Genomic DNA, 15,166 nt, shown 5'->3' with positions numbered 1-15,166 from the left:
CAATCAGTTTATTTACACGAAATAGTGTATCTGAGGAAAGAGAGAAAAGAATGACTTAAGAGATGTTTACCAAAACATGAACGATTTCTTTGGTAAACAGAGTTTCGGTTATCCTAATTTTATTATTTTCTGCACTATTTGATTTTTTTCTAAAAAAGCAGGTATCCTTTTTAGAATGAAAAACAACAAAGCTTTTATTCTCTTCAAAAAAACTAAACACACTGGTAGAGAGATGAGTAAGCAACAATAGAGGTTCTTAAGTTTTTTCCTGCCACCAAACACTACAGATGACACCTGCCCAACATGTTCCAAGAAAGTAAGCCAGATTATAATGAAACACTCACAGCTAAAGATTACACCTAATTTCCAATACAGGAGAGCTCATCATGGGGCAATACTGGAATCAAAACTCTTTTGGTTGCACATTAACTCAAATGGTATGTACAGGGGAGACAGCTAAATAGGAGCACTAGCTTCAGTATTAGAAAGCCACTAGGGGAACTTCCCTGGTGGCACAGTGGATAAGACTCCGCACTCCCAATGTAGGGGGCCCGGGTGTGATCCCTGGTCAGGGAACTAGATCCCACATGCATGCCACAACTAAAGGAGCCCTGGAGCCGCAACTAAGGAGCCTGTCACAACTAAGACCTGGGGCAGCCAAATAAATAAAAAAGAAAGCCAAGAGGATATTAACTTCTGTCTCTTTATAGAGCTTCAATATCAACTATTTCCAAAAATTTGCCCCAATTCTCTTCCGCAAATAGTCTCCCCCACTTGCTCCGTGTTTCTGCTCCTTCACATCAGCTTGCCAAAGCACTCACTCTAGTTCAGCTACTCATAGTTACCTGGCTCTTTATTTTTATTTATTTATTTACTTTTTATCATCATCTGTCTACATTCTTTTTCCCTTGTTCCTATAATCATCTGCTTTTGTCTGTGGGGAGTCTTTTTTTTTTTTTTTTTTTTAATTTATTTATTTTTGGCTGTGTTGGGTCTTCGTTGCTGTGCGAGGGCTTTCTCTAGTTGCGCCCAGCGGGGGCTACTCTTCCTTGAGGTGCTCAGGCTTCTCATTGTGGTGGCTTCTCTTGTTGTGGAGCATGGGCTCTAGGCACGCAGGCTTCAGTAGTTGTGGCACACGGGCTCTAGAGCGCAGGCTCAATAGTTGTGGCTCACGGGCTTAGTTGCTCCACAGCATCTGGGATATTCCCGGACCAGGGCTCGAACCTGTGTCCCCTGCATTGGCAGGCGGATTCTTAACCACTGTGCCACCAGGGAAGCCTTACCTGGCTCTTTAGTTCAAACATTCTGACAGGAAAAAATCTGATTGATGGACAACAGTCCCACCAATCCACCAGGTCAGGAGTCTATTTGGAATCCAATCAGCGATGGTTAGGGAGAAGAGCCTTTCAGGGGATGTAAACTAGATAAGGTCCCTAGAAGAGGTTATAGCCAGGGCAGAAAGAGAAACCTGTCTCTTCCACAGTTAAAAAAAAAAAAAAAAAAAGTGCAAGAGGATGGGCTTCCCTGGTAGCGCAGTGGTTAAGAATCCACCTGCCAATGCAGGGGACACGGGTTCAAGCCCCGGTCCAGGAAGATCCCACATGCCATGGAGCAACTAAGCCCGCGTGCCAAAACTACTGAACCTGCGCTCTAGAGCCCGCGAGCCACAACTAGTAAGCCCACATGCCACAACTACTGCAGCTCGCGTGCCTAGAGCCCGTGCTCCACAACAGAAGCCACCGCAATGAGAAGCCAGCCCACCGCAACGAAGAGTAGCCCCTGCTCACCGCAACTAGAGAAAGTCCATGCACAGCAACGAAGACCCAACGCAGCCAAAAATAAATAAATAAAATAAATAAATTTATTTTAAAAAGGTGCAAGAGAAGGCAAGGTGCATACTACATCAGTTCTCAATTAACTGAGTAATCTACGTTTGGACACTTTTTAATTTCTATGGAATTTAAGAGAAAAACAACGTTAACAGTTGTTAATCACATTAAAAGGTTAAAAGTCTAATTATTTTCCTGGTATATAAAGTCTTAAATAAAAGTAATTTAGTGGGATTCCCTGGTGGCACAGTGCTTAAGAACCCACCTGCCAATGCAGGGGACACAGGTTCAAGCCCTGGTCCGGGGAGATCCCACATGCCGTGGAGCAACTAAGCCTGTGCACCACAACTACTGAGCCTGTGCTCTAGAGCCCACAAGCCACACTACTGAGCCCACGTGCCACAACTACTGAAGCCCACAGGCCTAGAGCCCGTGCTCCACAACAAGAGAAGCCACCGCAACGAGAAGCCCGCGCACCACAATGAAGACCCAATACAGCCATAAATAAATAAATAAATAAATAAAGTAATTTAGTGAAATTTCATCCCACAGACTCAAATCTCACCACCTATATAGAAAAATTTTTGCCTTTTTGCATTATCTATTAATTTAGAACATAATGGACTTCCCTGGTGGTGCAGTGGTTAAGAATCCACCTGCCAATGCAGGGGACACGGGTTCGAGCCCTGATCCGGGAAGATCCCACATGCCACAGAGCAACAAAGCCCACGCGCCACGACTACTTAAGCCTGCGCTCTAGAGCCCGTGAGCCGCAACTAATGAGCCCACGTGCCACAACTACTGAAGCCCGGGCGCCTAGAGCCCGTGCTCCGCAACAAGAGAAGCCACCACAATGAGAAACCTGTGCAGCACAACGAAGAGCCACCCCCCGCTCACCGCAACTAGAGAAAGCCCACGTGCAGCAACGAAGACCCAACACAGCCATAAATAAATAAATAAATTCATTAAAAAAAAAATTAGAACACAGTTGGTTAGGGTGGATACTTTTTATAAGTACATACCTACTGATTTATGAATTAGCAATATATGTAATATAATCTGCACCTTCAGCATAATTCACCCACAAACTCTCATATCTAAATCAGTACTGACAATAGGCCCAAGAACACTGAGCCTAGGCACTCATATTCTTCTACAAAAACTTTTCATTAACTAAAATATTCACTAGACACCTACTCTCTACGAGGCACTATATTAGTACTGGGAAAAGAAGAAACAAAATATGACCCCTGACTTTAAGGAATTCAGCATCCAGAAAGAGAGGCTGTTGTCTATTTAAAAAAAGGGGGGGGGGAGGGATGGTCTGTAACTTAAGTACGTATAATTTTTTTTAATTAATTAATTAATTTATGTTTGGCTGCCGTGGGTCTTTGTTGCTGTGCGCGGGCTTCTCATTGCGGTGGCTTCTCTTGTTGCAGAGCACAGGCTCTAGGTGCACAGGCTTCAGTAATTGTGGCTCATGGGCTCTAGAGCACAGGCTCAGTAGTTGTGGCACATGGGCTTAGTTGCTCCGCAGCACGTGGGATATTCCCAGACCAGGGCTCGAACCCGTGTCCCCTGCAATAGCAGGCGGATTCTTAACCACTGTGCCACCAGGAAAGCCCCACTATTAAACATATAAGAAACATTAACACGTTTCATGAATATAGTGCTAAACCTAGTTATCAATAGCTATCACTGACAATGCAAACAGTCTGCTATTAAAAATCTACTACAATGCTTGGTGTCAGTCTATTTATCTCTTGTAAAAATAAAATACAGTGTGTGTGTGTGCAAAAAAAACTAAAAAAAAAATCTACACACTGTAGTGCTTTATGGTTTATAAGTTACTTTATAAAGATATGAGTTGAAATTGTATTTTGATCTTTGAAAAATAGTACTTCAAATAGTAACTGTTTTAAGAGTGTATATTCTTAGCAAGATTAATTTACCAAATTAAAAATTTGGTACTTTGCATTGTAGTAAAATCAAATTTCCAATTTTAAGAATCAGTTCAAATTTCAGAATTAAATGTCTATCAGAAAATGTTATGTTACTAATGATTATTTCATGCCTATATACTTATATTTTTAAAAACCCCAGAAATGTGTAGTTTACTAAAGAGCTCATTGCTAACAACATTAAGATATATTAAGACATTCCCATTCAGCTACATTTACCACCACTTTTATTATTATGATTGTTTTCTTTTAGGAGAAGGAAGAATTTACTACTTGTAGCAAGTAAGGTGAACACCAGGGATCTTTCCCAAAGCAATGTCTCTACCACCACTTTTAAATTCTTTCTACAATTACCACAGAATTATGAGCAAATTTGTGAAAACACATAAAAATTCAGTAATTTTTTACTTTGCCATTCAGTGTACTCATAATGTCTTCCATTTGAATAGATCATCGTAAAGTTTATACAGCACAGCATAATGGTTAAAGAGCATGGGCTTCTAGAAGACGTGAGATTAAGTCCCGTGCAAATCCTGACTCCACCAAATAAAGTCATGTGACTCTAAGCAACTTATGTAAACTCTAAGCCTTGGTTCTCTTATCTAAAAAAGGTGATAAAGTACCTACCTCAAAGAATGCAAAAAGTTCCCAACACAAATGGCTCAATAAAGTATACTTTAAAAATAAAAATGCAAATACTGATGGAGTATCCTGAGTTCTAGCTTAGATCTGACTACTAACTAAGCAGGTGACAGGTGATTTTTAGCAAACCACTTAGCCTTTCTGAGGTTCAATGTTTTCACATTTAAAATTGAGATACTAGGGAATTTCCGGGTGGTCCAGTGGTTAGGAACCTGCGCTTTCACTGCGGTTGGCCCAGGTTCAATTCCTGGCAGGGGAACTAAGATCCCGCAAGCTGCACAGCAAGGCCAAAAAAAAAAAAAAAGAGAGATACTAATACTTGCTCCTGCCTATCACAAAAGATAGTTAGGAACGACAAATGAATTGCCCATTTAAAACATTTGGTAAAGTGTTAATTCACTAAACACACAGAGTAAAATCCACAACAGACAAATGGTTTAAAAGATAGATGTAGGGCTTCCCTGGTGGCGCAGTGGTTAAGAATCTGCCTGCCAATGAGGGGACACCGGTTCGGGCCCTGGTCTGGGAAGATCCCACATGCCGCGGAGCAGCTGGGCCCGTGAGCCACAACTACTGAGCCTGCGCGTCTGGAGCCCGTGCTCCGCAACGGGAGAGGCCGCGACAGTGAGAGGCCTGCGCACCGCGATGAAGAGTGGCCCACGCTCACGGCAACTGGAGAAAGCCCTCGCACAGAAACGAACACCCAACACAGCCAAAAATAAATAAATCAAACAAAAAAAAAAGATGGATGTACATTTAAAGCCATTTTCACTCTGCTCTCGAGAAACTTACCCCACCAAGGCAAACAGTGACCTCAATTTACTAGTTGACCTAGCTACGCTGATGGCCCAAAGCATAATTTCAAGTCTCCAGCTTCTCAACATCCAGAAATGCTTTTAGATTTAGTAAACTAGCTCACAAGGGAAGCTATAAAAGTAGCAAATATACAAAGTCAACAGAACAAGCAAAGGAATATAAACTTAAAATTATATCCTAAACTGAATGCAACCCCACAAACTGATAGGCGCAAAGTTCACTCAATACATTCCACATTTTAAAACATCTTCCTTATTAAAAACAAAGCATTGAAAAAAATATGAAAACTCAAATATGTTAGTACTGTTGAAACTGGTTATTCTAACACTAAAGCCAAATGCTATTTTCAAATGCAATTTCAAATTTTAAGATACCCGTCAAGACTACTAAAAAAGGGTATAAGGAGGTCCTTACTACCGAGTCCTTAGCCTGGTTCCATGGACACGCTTCAGTGGGCCCTTCCTTAACCTACAGGCAAAACTGTACTGTGTCTGAATACCTGTATATGTTTCTATGCTGAGAGCTTCAGATTCTCAGCAGGACGAGAGGTATAACTGGTAATATTAATATTCTCATCAAAAACTGATGATAAAGGAAGCTATTATATACTATCTTCTGTCATCAATTTTTAGTTTAACTACATTACCTTCTGCCAGATTTTAAAATAAACGTTTCATAGGAAGTCCTTAACCTTATCAAAACTCCGAGCACATCAGATATAAAGCTATACTATCCACATCATGTCTACCTTTTCATTTAAAACACAAAATTTTTAGATTATACACTTACTGGTGTGTCCAGGAAGACTTCTTTAGGTTTGATCAGTGTTTGTAAATTTGACAAGAAATAAGTTTTTGGTATTTTAATTCTATCCAACACACCACCTAAAGATATACTAATTTTATTTCTTCTCTTGGTTAAATTGTTATGGGGAGTTATATTGAAAGATGAATACTGAGCACATTATTTTGGGACTTTAAGTCTGAATTTCTCATCAAGGATGAACTGATGCTCATCTTTGCACAACCTTTGGGGGAAAAAAGGACAGACTTAATATAGAATTATTGTGAGATTACAAGAAAGATTTATAACCTACTTTAATTCAACAAGTTTTATCAAGTTCCAGCCATTATGCTCCAACCCAGTCATGGATTAAGTGTTACCATAATGAGATATAGTAATACCCAATGCTCTCAGGGAACTTGAGCATCTTATGTTTGAGATACAGGAACTACACAAAGGGAAAATGAAAACAACTGTAAAAGAACTGGGGGCGGGGGCAGTGGAGAAGCAACTACTCATAGCTTGGTATAACCTACAAATAAAATTACTGAAGTAATTTCTTTTTAAGGAAGCTTCATTGTCAGATTAGAGTTTAAAGGGCAAATTTTTAAACTGAGCTTTATAGGAAATATTAAGAAACAAAGTATTTTTCCAAACCATTGGCTTATACACAAACAGAAAATCCTTCTTATCTGCTCATTAAAACAGGTTTCTTAAAGGGTCTGCATGGCCAGATTTTGTGAACCTGGTTCAATTAACCGTATTTAATTAAAGGTAACAAAAGCTAAATTTCTAACTCCATAAATCGATTGCATTTTTGAGTGCTTTTAGACAAAGTTCTAGGGGTTTCCCAAATAACCTTCAATAGAACCCTTCATTATGTCTCTTTTCAAAAGGTAATAAGGATTAACAAACTTTAGTTTCTTTAGATACTATGTTTAAAATTAATTGTCATAGTTCGGTTTAAAATAATTTTTAAACACCAACAAAACTATTAAAAGCAGTTTTCTCCTTATATAAGATAGCAAAGCTATTCATTTTCCAGTTTCAGAAAAACCAAGCCATAATCACACAACTGACATCCGAGACATTTAAAATAGAGTTCACTGAAACAAATACTAAGGAATTAAGTTTATCATCATTTCATAAACCACCTACACCAAAAATAAAAGTACCTCAAAATAAATACAAATAACCTTAAAATTCTAGGAAAATCTGGAATGACACAAATACTGTATAGTTTGAATTTGTGCAAAAGCCTGCTTCCACCTGTCAGGAAGTAAATACAGAGTTGAAAGTAAACTAGAACCCTTCCACTTTTATTATTGCCTTTGGTCATTAAAGTAAAATTCAAACACAAACAAGACTATACACTTTATAATCAATTGTTTTTAAGAATCGTATTAGAAAATAGACAATTTGGAAGTCTTTCGAAATACCACACACAAAACACAAATCCAAAACCCACAAAAGGTGTTCGAAAGTGAGCATTTTCTCAACAATCAACTTTTTGTAAATTAATCTTTTATCTAATTCACCTCCTCCAACTAGGCCTTTGGGCCCAGAAATAGTTAATTTGCAATACGTCTTGTTTCTTTAAGCTAAAATACCGTCTTACAAGGGTCTGGAGTAAAATAAATGAAAGGAATCTAACTAGAAAAGAGCAGTGCACGCTCTGTAATAAAAGCATACGGAATAAGGCCTTTCATTCCAGGAGACAGGCCATGACTATCCCGGGATGGTACCTGTAGTACAGTGCTCTCCTTAAGAGAACAGAATTTACCATTAAAACGACGAATGGTACACTAAGAAGAAACATCATTAACTAATTTTTTTAAAATAGGTATAAAGGTTCCAGTCATCACTATCACAGCTCATTTTCAGCTTTTTAAGGTCAGAGAGAAAGGTTTAATACAACCCACACACCCCCAAGAGAGGGGAAAACCACCAACCACCTCGCAGGGAGTTTAATGAAAATTAGCAGGTAAGAGGCCTAGGCAGCACGCTGAAAATCAAAGAGGGCGGCCGGACGGTCGAAGGGTTCCGACTACAGAGGAGAGCCTCGTCCTCGGACCCCACCTCCCCTCACCTTCCCGGCAGGGCGAAGGAGGCGAAGGCTCATTAGTGCCTACGTTAATTGACACCTGTAATGAGGAAACTTTCCGAGAGCGGAGACCGCTCAGGCCCGGCCTGGCCGGAGCCCCGCGACGGCCCCCTCTCGGGCGCCCAGGTAACCGGGCCGGACTGGGCCCGAGGCGCCGCGGCGGCCGCGCCACCGCGCACCTTCCCGGGGCGCTAGGCCCGCACGCCTCCCGGCTCGGCTGTCGCCTCCCGCAGGCCACGGCAGCTCGGGGAGGCCGCAAAGCGGCGCGGGGACCCCAAACCGTGCACCCCGACAGGCCGCCGCCGCGACTACTTACTTTCATTTAACACCTCCACCAGGTCTGCGCAGTTCTCGCACATCGTTCGGCCGCCGCCCCCCCCCTCCCCCGCTTCGGATCGCACTGACTGATCCCGACCGGCGGGGGGGAGGGGAGAGAGGCGGAGGAGTGGGCCGGCCGGCCGGCGGGGCGGGGAGGCGACGAGGGCGGGCGGCGGCGGGGACGGGGCGGGGAGCAGGAGAATGGGGGAGGGGGCCGGCGGTCCCCGGAGCGGGCGGGGGAGAGGAGGGGGGCGAGGGGAGGTGCGCAGGCCGGAGGGGCGCTGAGGCGCCGGCGGCGGGGAAGGGGGGGAAGGACGGGGGGAGGGGAGAGGGAGGGAGGGGGCGGGTGGGGAGAGAAGCAGCAGAGTCACTTCACCGACCAGACGCCGCGGCCACCGCCGACGCCGCCGCCATTTTAATAGAGCGTTCGGGCTGCGTTCGGCTCTTTCCGTCCGGGCGAAGGAGCCGACGAGAAGCGCCTCGCGCTCTCATTCCTCCGCCTCCCTCCCTCTCTTCGCCTCCCGCCCTCCCACCTCCCCCTCCGCACACACGCCGCACGCCCCACACCCCTCCGCGGCCAGCTCGCCGCCCTCCCTTTCCTCTTCCGTCGAGCCTCCCCGCCCTCGGTCCACCCCCTCCGCGCGCTCGCCCTCCCCGCCCAGCCCGGATCTCTGTCAGTGGCCGGAAGGGAAGCGCGAAGCCAGCGCGGCCGTGGGGGGAGACCGGGTGACTCGAAGAAGATGGCGGAGCAAAGAGCTGGTCGCGGTTGCGCGGCGTCGCCCAGCGCGGCTAGTCCGCGAGCCCGGAGGCCCAGCGAGCGCCGGGTTGCGAGCGCCGCCTTTTCCCCCGCCCCTGCGCTTCGCCATTTTAACTCCGGGTCGCCGAGGGGGACTTGGTACTAATTTGTCCCGTCCCCATCCCCCGCGCTCAGGCCTTCGGGGTGCGGGAGGCTAGAGTTCAGGGGAGCTGGCCGGTGCGACGCCGCAGCCCAGGTGGGGGCTCGCGGCCCTCTCCCCGCGGGCTTTTCTGAGAATGGAACAGCCTGGGGCCGGCTTAACCTGCAGGCGTGTTTTCCGCCAGTCTCTAGTGTGTATGGCTCATCCGTCCTCAAGCAGTAAGACACCTTGATGTGACTAGAAATGGCGGAGTGAAAAGTGTTCGCACCGCGTCTCCTCCTTTTTACGCAAGAGGGCCCCCTTCGAAGTGCCCTAAGAGTCTTCACCTGAAATAGCGTAGTATGCTTCCCCGCGAAGAGCAAATAATACGGGAATTTAGACGGGGAGCGGAGAATGAAGAACAGGTGGACCAAAGGGGACACTCAGCTGAAGTTTGATGTTGTGCTAACAACTAGCTAGCTTGGGGAGAATTTTCCTCAAGTGCATTGATCCCTTCCTCACTGATTTCTATATCCACTACGTCTATGTAGAGATACGACTGAAAAGTCTAAAAGTAGTGTACATGGTATCTTTAAGATCTGTAGCCGAGCAGCTATGGAGACCTTGTAGGAATTCTTTTACAGGTTTTGTCGAGGTTAGGTCACCCCATCCCTCCACTCCAGGACCACCTTCCGGGTATTCTTTGCCTTTCTGCTGCTTGAAGTTGATGCTATAAAGTGTCTGCTAAACCTGTTTTAAGTTGTTCCACGCAAGCAGGTGATTCTTAGGAGCTGTAGCTGTTGTGCCATCATCTTCTCTTTTCCCCATCTCTCCCACAGAACTTGGGTTTCTGCAGACTTTGGATCCTGTAGCAGCCATTGTCCATCTAGCAGCATTCCCACCCACCCCTCTTCTTTTCCCGCAGGGAAACTTGCCAAACCCGAGTTTGTTTTTCAGGTGGACCTGAGACTGGGGAAGCTTGGTCTCCGAAAGGAAAGCCCCAAGGACTATTTGTGTTTGGTTTAAAACATCATGTTATGAACTCTGCCCAATACTCTGTAATAACCTATACGGGAAAAGAATTTTAAAAAGAATAGATACATGTATGTGTATAATTGAATCACTCTGCTGTACACCTGAAGCTAACAGAACATTGTTAATCAATTATACTCCAGTATAAAATAAAAATTTTTTAAATATATGTTATGGTTTCTCTAGGGTTGGCCATACTGTTTGAGTTCTTGCCAATGAAATGTAAGCAGAAATCTGAGTGGGTCTTTGGGACAAAGATTTCCCATTCCTAATAAAAAAGGACAAATTCAGCAGACATGCCCCTTAATCCTTTCTTCTTTCTGCCCAAAACAGGTCTTGATACTCAAAGTAATACAGCATCCAGTTTGTGACTTTTTTTTTTTTTTAAACGATGAAACCACAGCAGGGTAAAAGCCAACCATAAAGCTGATTATAATGTGTAGGACCCTGATGCATCCTTGAGCAGCTCTCTACCCCTAGACTGTTTATGCAAGAAAAATAAATCCCTTTTTCCTTAAGCCACTCTTAGATTTCCATTGCTTGTAGCCAAACACATTTCTAACTGATACAGACATTCTTTTAATAAGTATTTGTAAGTATATGTCAACTATGTTTTTAAGACCAGAAAGAACCCATAACAGTTCTTGAAAATGAGGACTACTACCATAAATGTGGAGTACTAGGAAGTACAGAAGAAACACTGATCTTTAAAGAAATATTTTCTTAACAAGCACTTGCCTCCTAATTTTTTTTACTTTAAAAAATTACATGAAATGGTGCTTAGTTTAAAATGCTTTGAGAATCTAGAGAATTATTGTCATAAATGATCACGGCTCTTCAGTCATCACTTTAGGGCTCAACAAACTTTTTCTGTGATGAGCCAGATAGTAAATATTTTAGGTGTTGCAGTCCAAGTCTCTCATTACAACTACTCAACTCTGTTAGCACAAAAGCAGCCATAGATGATACATAATGGAATAAGTATGGATGTGTTCCAATAAATTTTTAAATTTATAGACATTGAAATAAGACAATCATATTTTCATGTGTTACAAAATCTTTTTTTTTTTTTTGGCTGCGTTGTGTCTTCGTTGCTGTGCGCAGGCTTTCTCTAGTTGCAGCAAATGGGGCCTACTCTTCGTTGGGGTGTGTGGGCTTCTTATTGCAGTGGCTTCTCTTTGTTGCAGAGCATGGGCTCTAGATGCAGGGGCTTAGTTGCTCCGCAGCATGTGGGATCTTCCCAGACCAGGACTCGAACCCGTATCCCCTGCAATACTCCCAAAATACTATTTTTCTTTTTATTTTTTCCAAACAATTTAAAAATGTAAAAACCATTCTTAGCCCACAGGCCATACAAAAAATGTGAAACTGGCCAGGTTTGGCCTGTGGGCTCTAGTTTACCATCCCTTTATCCACTTCAGCTGCTTAAGAGGTAAAAGCATAGACGCCAATAAAGGGACTTCCCTGGTGGTCCAGTGGTCAAGACTCCGTGCTTCCAATGCAGGGGGCCTGGGTTTGATCCCTGGTCAGGGAACTAGATCCTGCATGTCACAACTAAAGGTCCTATAAGCAGCAACGTAGATCCCACATGCTGCAACTAACACCTGGCACAGCCAAATAAATAAATATTTAAAATAAAAATAGATTCTTTAAAAAAAAAAAAAAGCCAATAAAACAAGGTTGCCTGCCTCCTTACTGTAGAATCTTCACTCTTCTGTGCTGACGTGGTATATGTATCAACGGAGACCTCTGAGTGTACTTACAAGGTGTGAATTCCAAAAGAATAAAGCTGAATCTCTGGTAAAAATATCCCCTAAATTCCTCGTGTAAATCTGGATTTTCAAGCCAGTAATCAGCAATGACCATATACCCTCTACAGCTAGGGAAAGGTGACAGTTTTCAATATTTTGTATTCATGTCACCACCTAGTGGTAGAATTATGCTTTCAGTAAAATTATACAATCTACTTTGAAATTTCTAATTCTGGAGTTTGTAGTACATTTGTGGTATATTCCTAGGTACTTGCGTGAAAACCAGCCCACATAAACAACTTTGGAAAATTAATATTGCCATGGAAATTATTTGCTATTCTTAGCATTCTGATTGCAGCTAATTGAACATAGGATTTTTGTCTCTGGAGTTTGGGGTTAAAGCCTGGTATACTATTAGAAGCCAGAGTTACTGCAGAATTTACTCTTCTCCCTCACACCTAGGCTCGTCATTGTTTTGTGAAACTTAGGGCCATTATTAGAAGGCAGGTATGCTGTTTTATTCTCTCCATAACACCACATTCATGCTTTGTACATAAACTCAGCAAATTACTGTTTGGTTCTTAAATTGCTATAATAAATTGGATTGTATCACTTCCCTGCTTAAATCCCTTCAGCATTTTCTGTTACATTTAGAATACACTCTACTTGGGCCTTCCCCAACCTCTCCTGTTTTTAACATGACTGTTGTTACATCCCAGCAACACTTGTGTGCTTTCTAACAAAAGCTTTTCCTGCTCTGGGTCTTGGTGAATGTTGTTTCTTCCTAGCACATGCTCTCTAATTTTGAAATGGCTAACTTCCTACCCTCGAAGTTTCAACTTAAACATCATCTCAAAAAATAACTCCCAGGACTTCCCTGACGATGCAGTGCTTGAGACTCTGAGCTCCCAATGCAGGGGGCCTGGGTTCAATCCCTGGTCAAAGAACTAGATCCCACATGCATGCTGCAACTAAGAGCATGCCACAGCTAAGGAGCCCGCCTGCCACAACTAAGACCCAGTGCAACCAAATAAATAAATAATATAAAATAAATATTCAAAAAAAGATTTATAAAAAAAGAAGTGACTTGCCTTAAAAAAAAAACAACTCCCCTCCCTTCTAATATTTTATCGCAGCACTCTGTTTATTTCCACTATATGTCTTCCTATAATTATTTTATTTCTATGCTTATTTGTATAAGGGATGCAGTGGACTGCAAGTAAAAAAATTTTCAGTAAGAATGGCTTAAACAGGGACTTCCCTGGTGGCTCAGTGGTTAAGAATCCGCCTGCCAATGCAGGGGACACAGGTTCAATCCCTGGTCCGGGAAGATCCCACATACCACAGAGCAACTAAGCCCATGCGCCACAACTACTGAGCCTGCACGCCAGAGCCCAAGAGCCACAACTACTGAAGCCCGCGTGCCTAGAGCCTGTGCTCTGCAACAAGAGAATCCACAGCAATGAGAAGCATGTGCACCGCAATGAAGAGTGGCCCCAGCTCACCCCAACTAGAGGAAGCCCGCGCACAGCAATGAAGACCCAACACAGCCAAAAATAAATTAATTAATTTAATTTTTAAAAAAAAGGCTTAAACAAATAGGGCTTAATTTTGTCTTGTAACAGACAGACAGTAAACAGTCCAGGGCTGGTACAATGGCTCAAGGATATGAACCCAAGCTATTTGATTCTTTCTAGCCTCCACATATTGGCTTGTCATCTAGTTGTAAGATAGCCACCATAGCACCCACTTTACATGACAGCACCAACTGTCTGTTTCAAAGACAGGAAGAAGGAAAGGTGGTGATGGCCTGTCTTGGGTTGGATTCCCCCCAAAGCAGGCCCTGAGACAAGGACACAAATGGAGATAGTTTATTTTGTTGTCGTCCCAAGAATCAACGGTAGGATAGTGGTAAAGTGAGATAGGAAATTGGGGAGGAGGTGCTAATCAGTAAAGGATTAATTAATCAGTAAATGACCTTCACTCCTGAGGGTGACTGGAGCCTGATCCCATTGGGAAACTACAAACCAGTATAAAACATGTTCCTTAAAATTCTCCTACCTGAGGGACAAGGAAGCTGGGTATTTATATCTTCTCCCTTTAGTCATTCATTGAGTGTTTCTATGGGGGAGGGGTGTAGGCAGCAAAGCAGGCTTCGCTATGCTCAGGTAGCCAGAGAAAAGCCTCAGACATAGAAATGCAGGTGCTAGCAGTTGGAAGTTTGGCCACTGTGCAATGAAGTGATAAGAACTAGGGAATATGGGCAGAGCACTGACAGTATCTTATAAATCCCCACTTCCCTCTTCTGTCTGCCTTGAATACAGAGACGATATGTGCAGAAGCAGCAGCGATTTTGTTTTTGGGGGGTTTTTTTTGTTTTTTGTTTTTATAAATTTATTTACTTATTTATTTTTGGCTGCATTGGGTCTTCGTTGTTGCACGTGGGCTTTCTCTAGTTGCGGTGAGCAGGGGCTACTCTTTGTTTCAGTGTGCGGCTTCTCATTGCGGTGGCTTCTCTTGCTGCAGAGCATGGGCTCTAGGCACATGGGTTTCAGTAGTTGTGGCACATGGACTCAGTAGTTGTGGCTCGCAGGCTCAGTAGTCGTGGTGCATGGGCTTAGTTGCTCCGCGGCATGTAGGATCTTCCTGGACCAGGGCTCGAACCCGTGTCCCCTGCATTGGCAGGTGGATTCTTAACCACTGCGCCACCAGGGAATTCCCACTTATTTTGAAACAATAAGTCTATAGGCAAAAAGCAAAAGCCAAGGCATTGAAGATGACAGAGTAGAAAGAGAAAAGGTCTGGGTTCCTGGTGGCATTGTTGAGCAGCTGTATCAGTGCTAGCAACTGCCTACTTGTTGCTATATGTTTGGTTATCTAACAAAAAATAAAACCCTAAAGGCACGGGCTTCCCTGGTGGCACAGTGGTTGAGAATCTGCCTGCCAATGCAGGGGACACGGGTTTGAGCCCTGGTCTGGGAAGATCCCACGTGCCGTGGAGCAGCTGGGCCCGTGAGCCACAATTACTGAGCCTGCGCGTCTGGAGCCTGTGCTC

At 43.7% G+C, this 15,166-nt stretch overlaps 1 protein-coding gene across 4 annotated transcripts in view; it reads right to left on the bottom strand.

Annotated features, from left to right (window-relative positions):
- Window positions 1–9,064, bottom strand: part of USP34 (ubiquitin specific peptidase 34) — a 236,543-nt gene extending 227,479 nt beyond the window's left edge. For 2 of the 4 annotated variants that reach the window (XM_082357914.1, XM_082357916.1), the window contains exon 1: window positions 8,452–9,064. In XM_082357914.1, coding sequence (XP_082214040.1) covers window positions 8,452–8,494 — 43 coding nt within the window. In that variant the 5' untranslated portion in view covers window positions 8,495–9,064. The remainder of the gene's footprint in view (window positions 1–8,451) is intronic. The other 2 variants (XM_082357917.1, XM_082357909.1) reach the window with 1 other exon arrangement.
- Window positions 9,065–15,166: the final 6,102 nt, after the last annotated feature.

The sequence above is a fragment of the Balaenoptera borealis genome, assembly GCF_965194805.1.
Source record: "Balaenoptera borealis genome assembly, chromosome: 15".
In the NCBI taxonomy this organism is placed as follows: Eukaryota; Metazoa; Chordata; class Mammalia; order Artiodactyla; family Balaenopteridae; genus Balaenoptera; species Balaenoptera borealis.
Note: the sequence above shows the minus strand (reverse complement) of the source record. Positions and strands in the feature narration are given on the sequence as shown.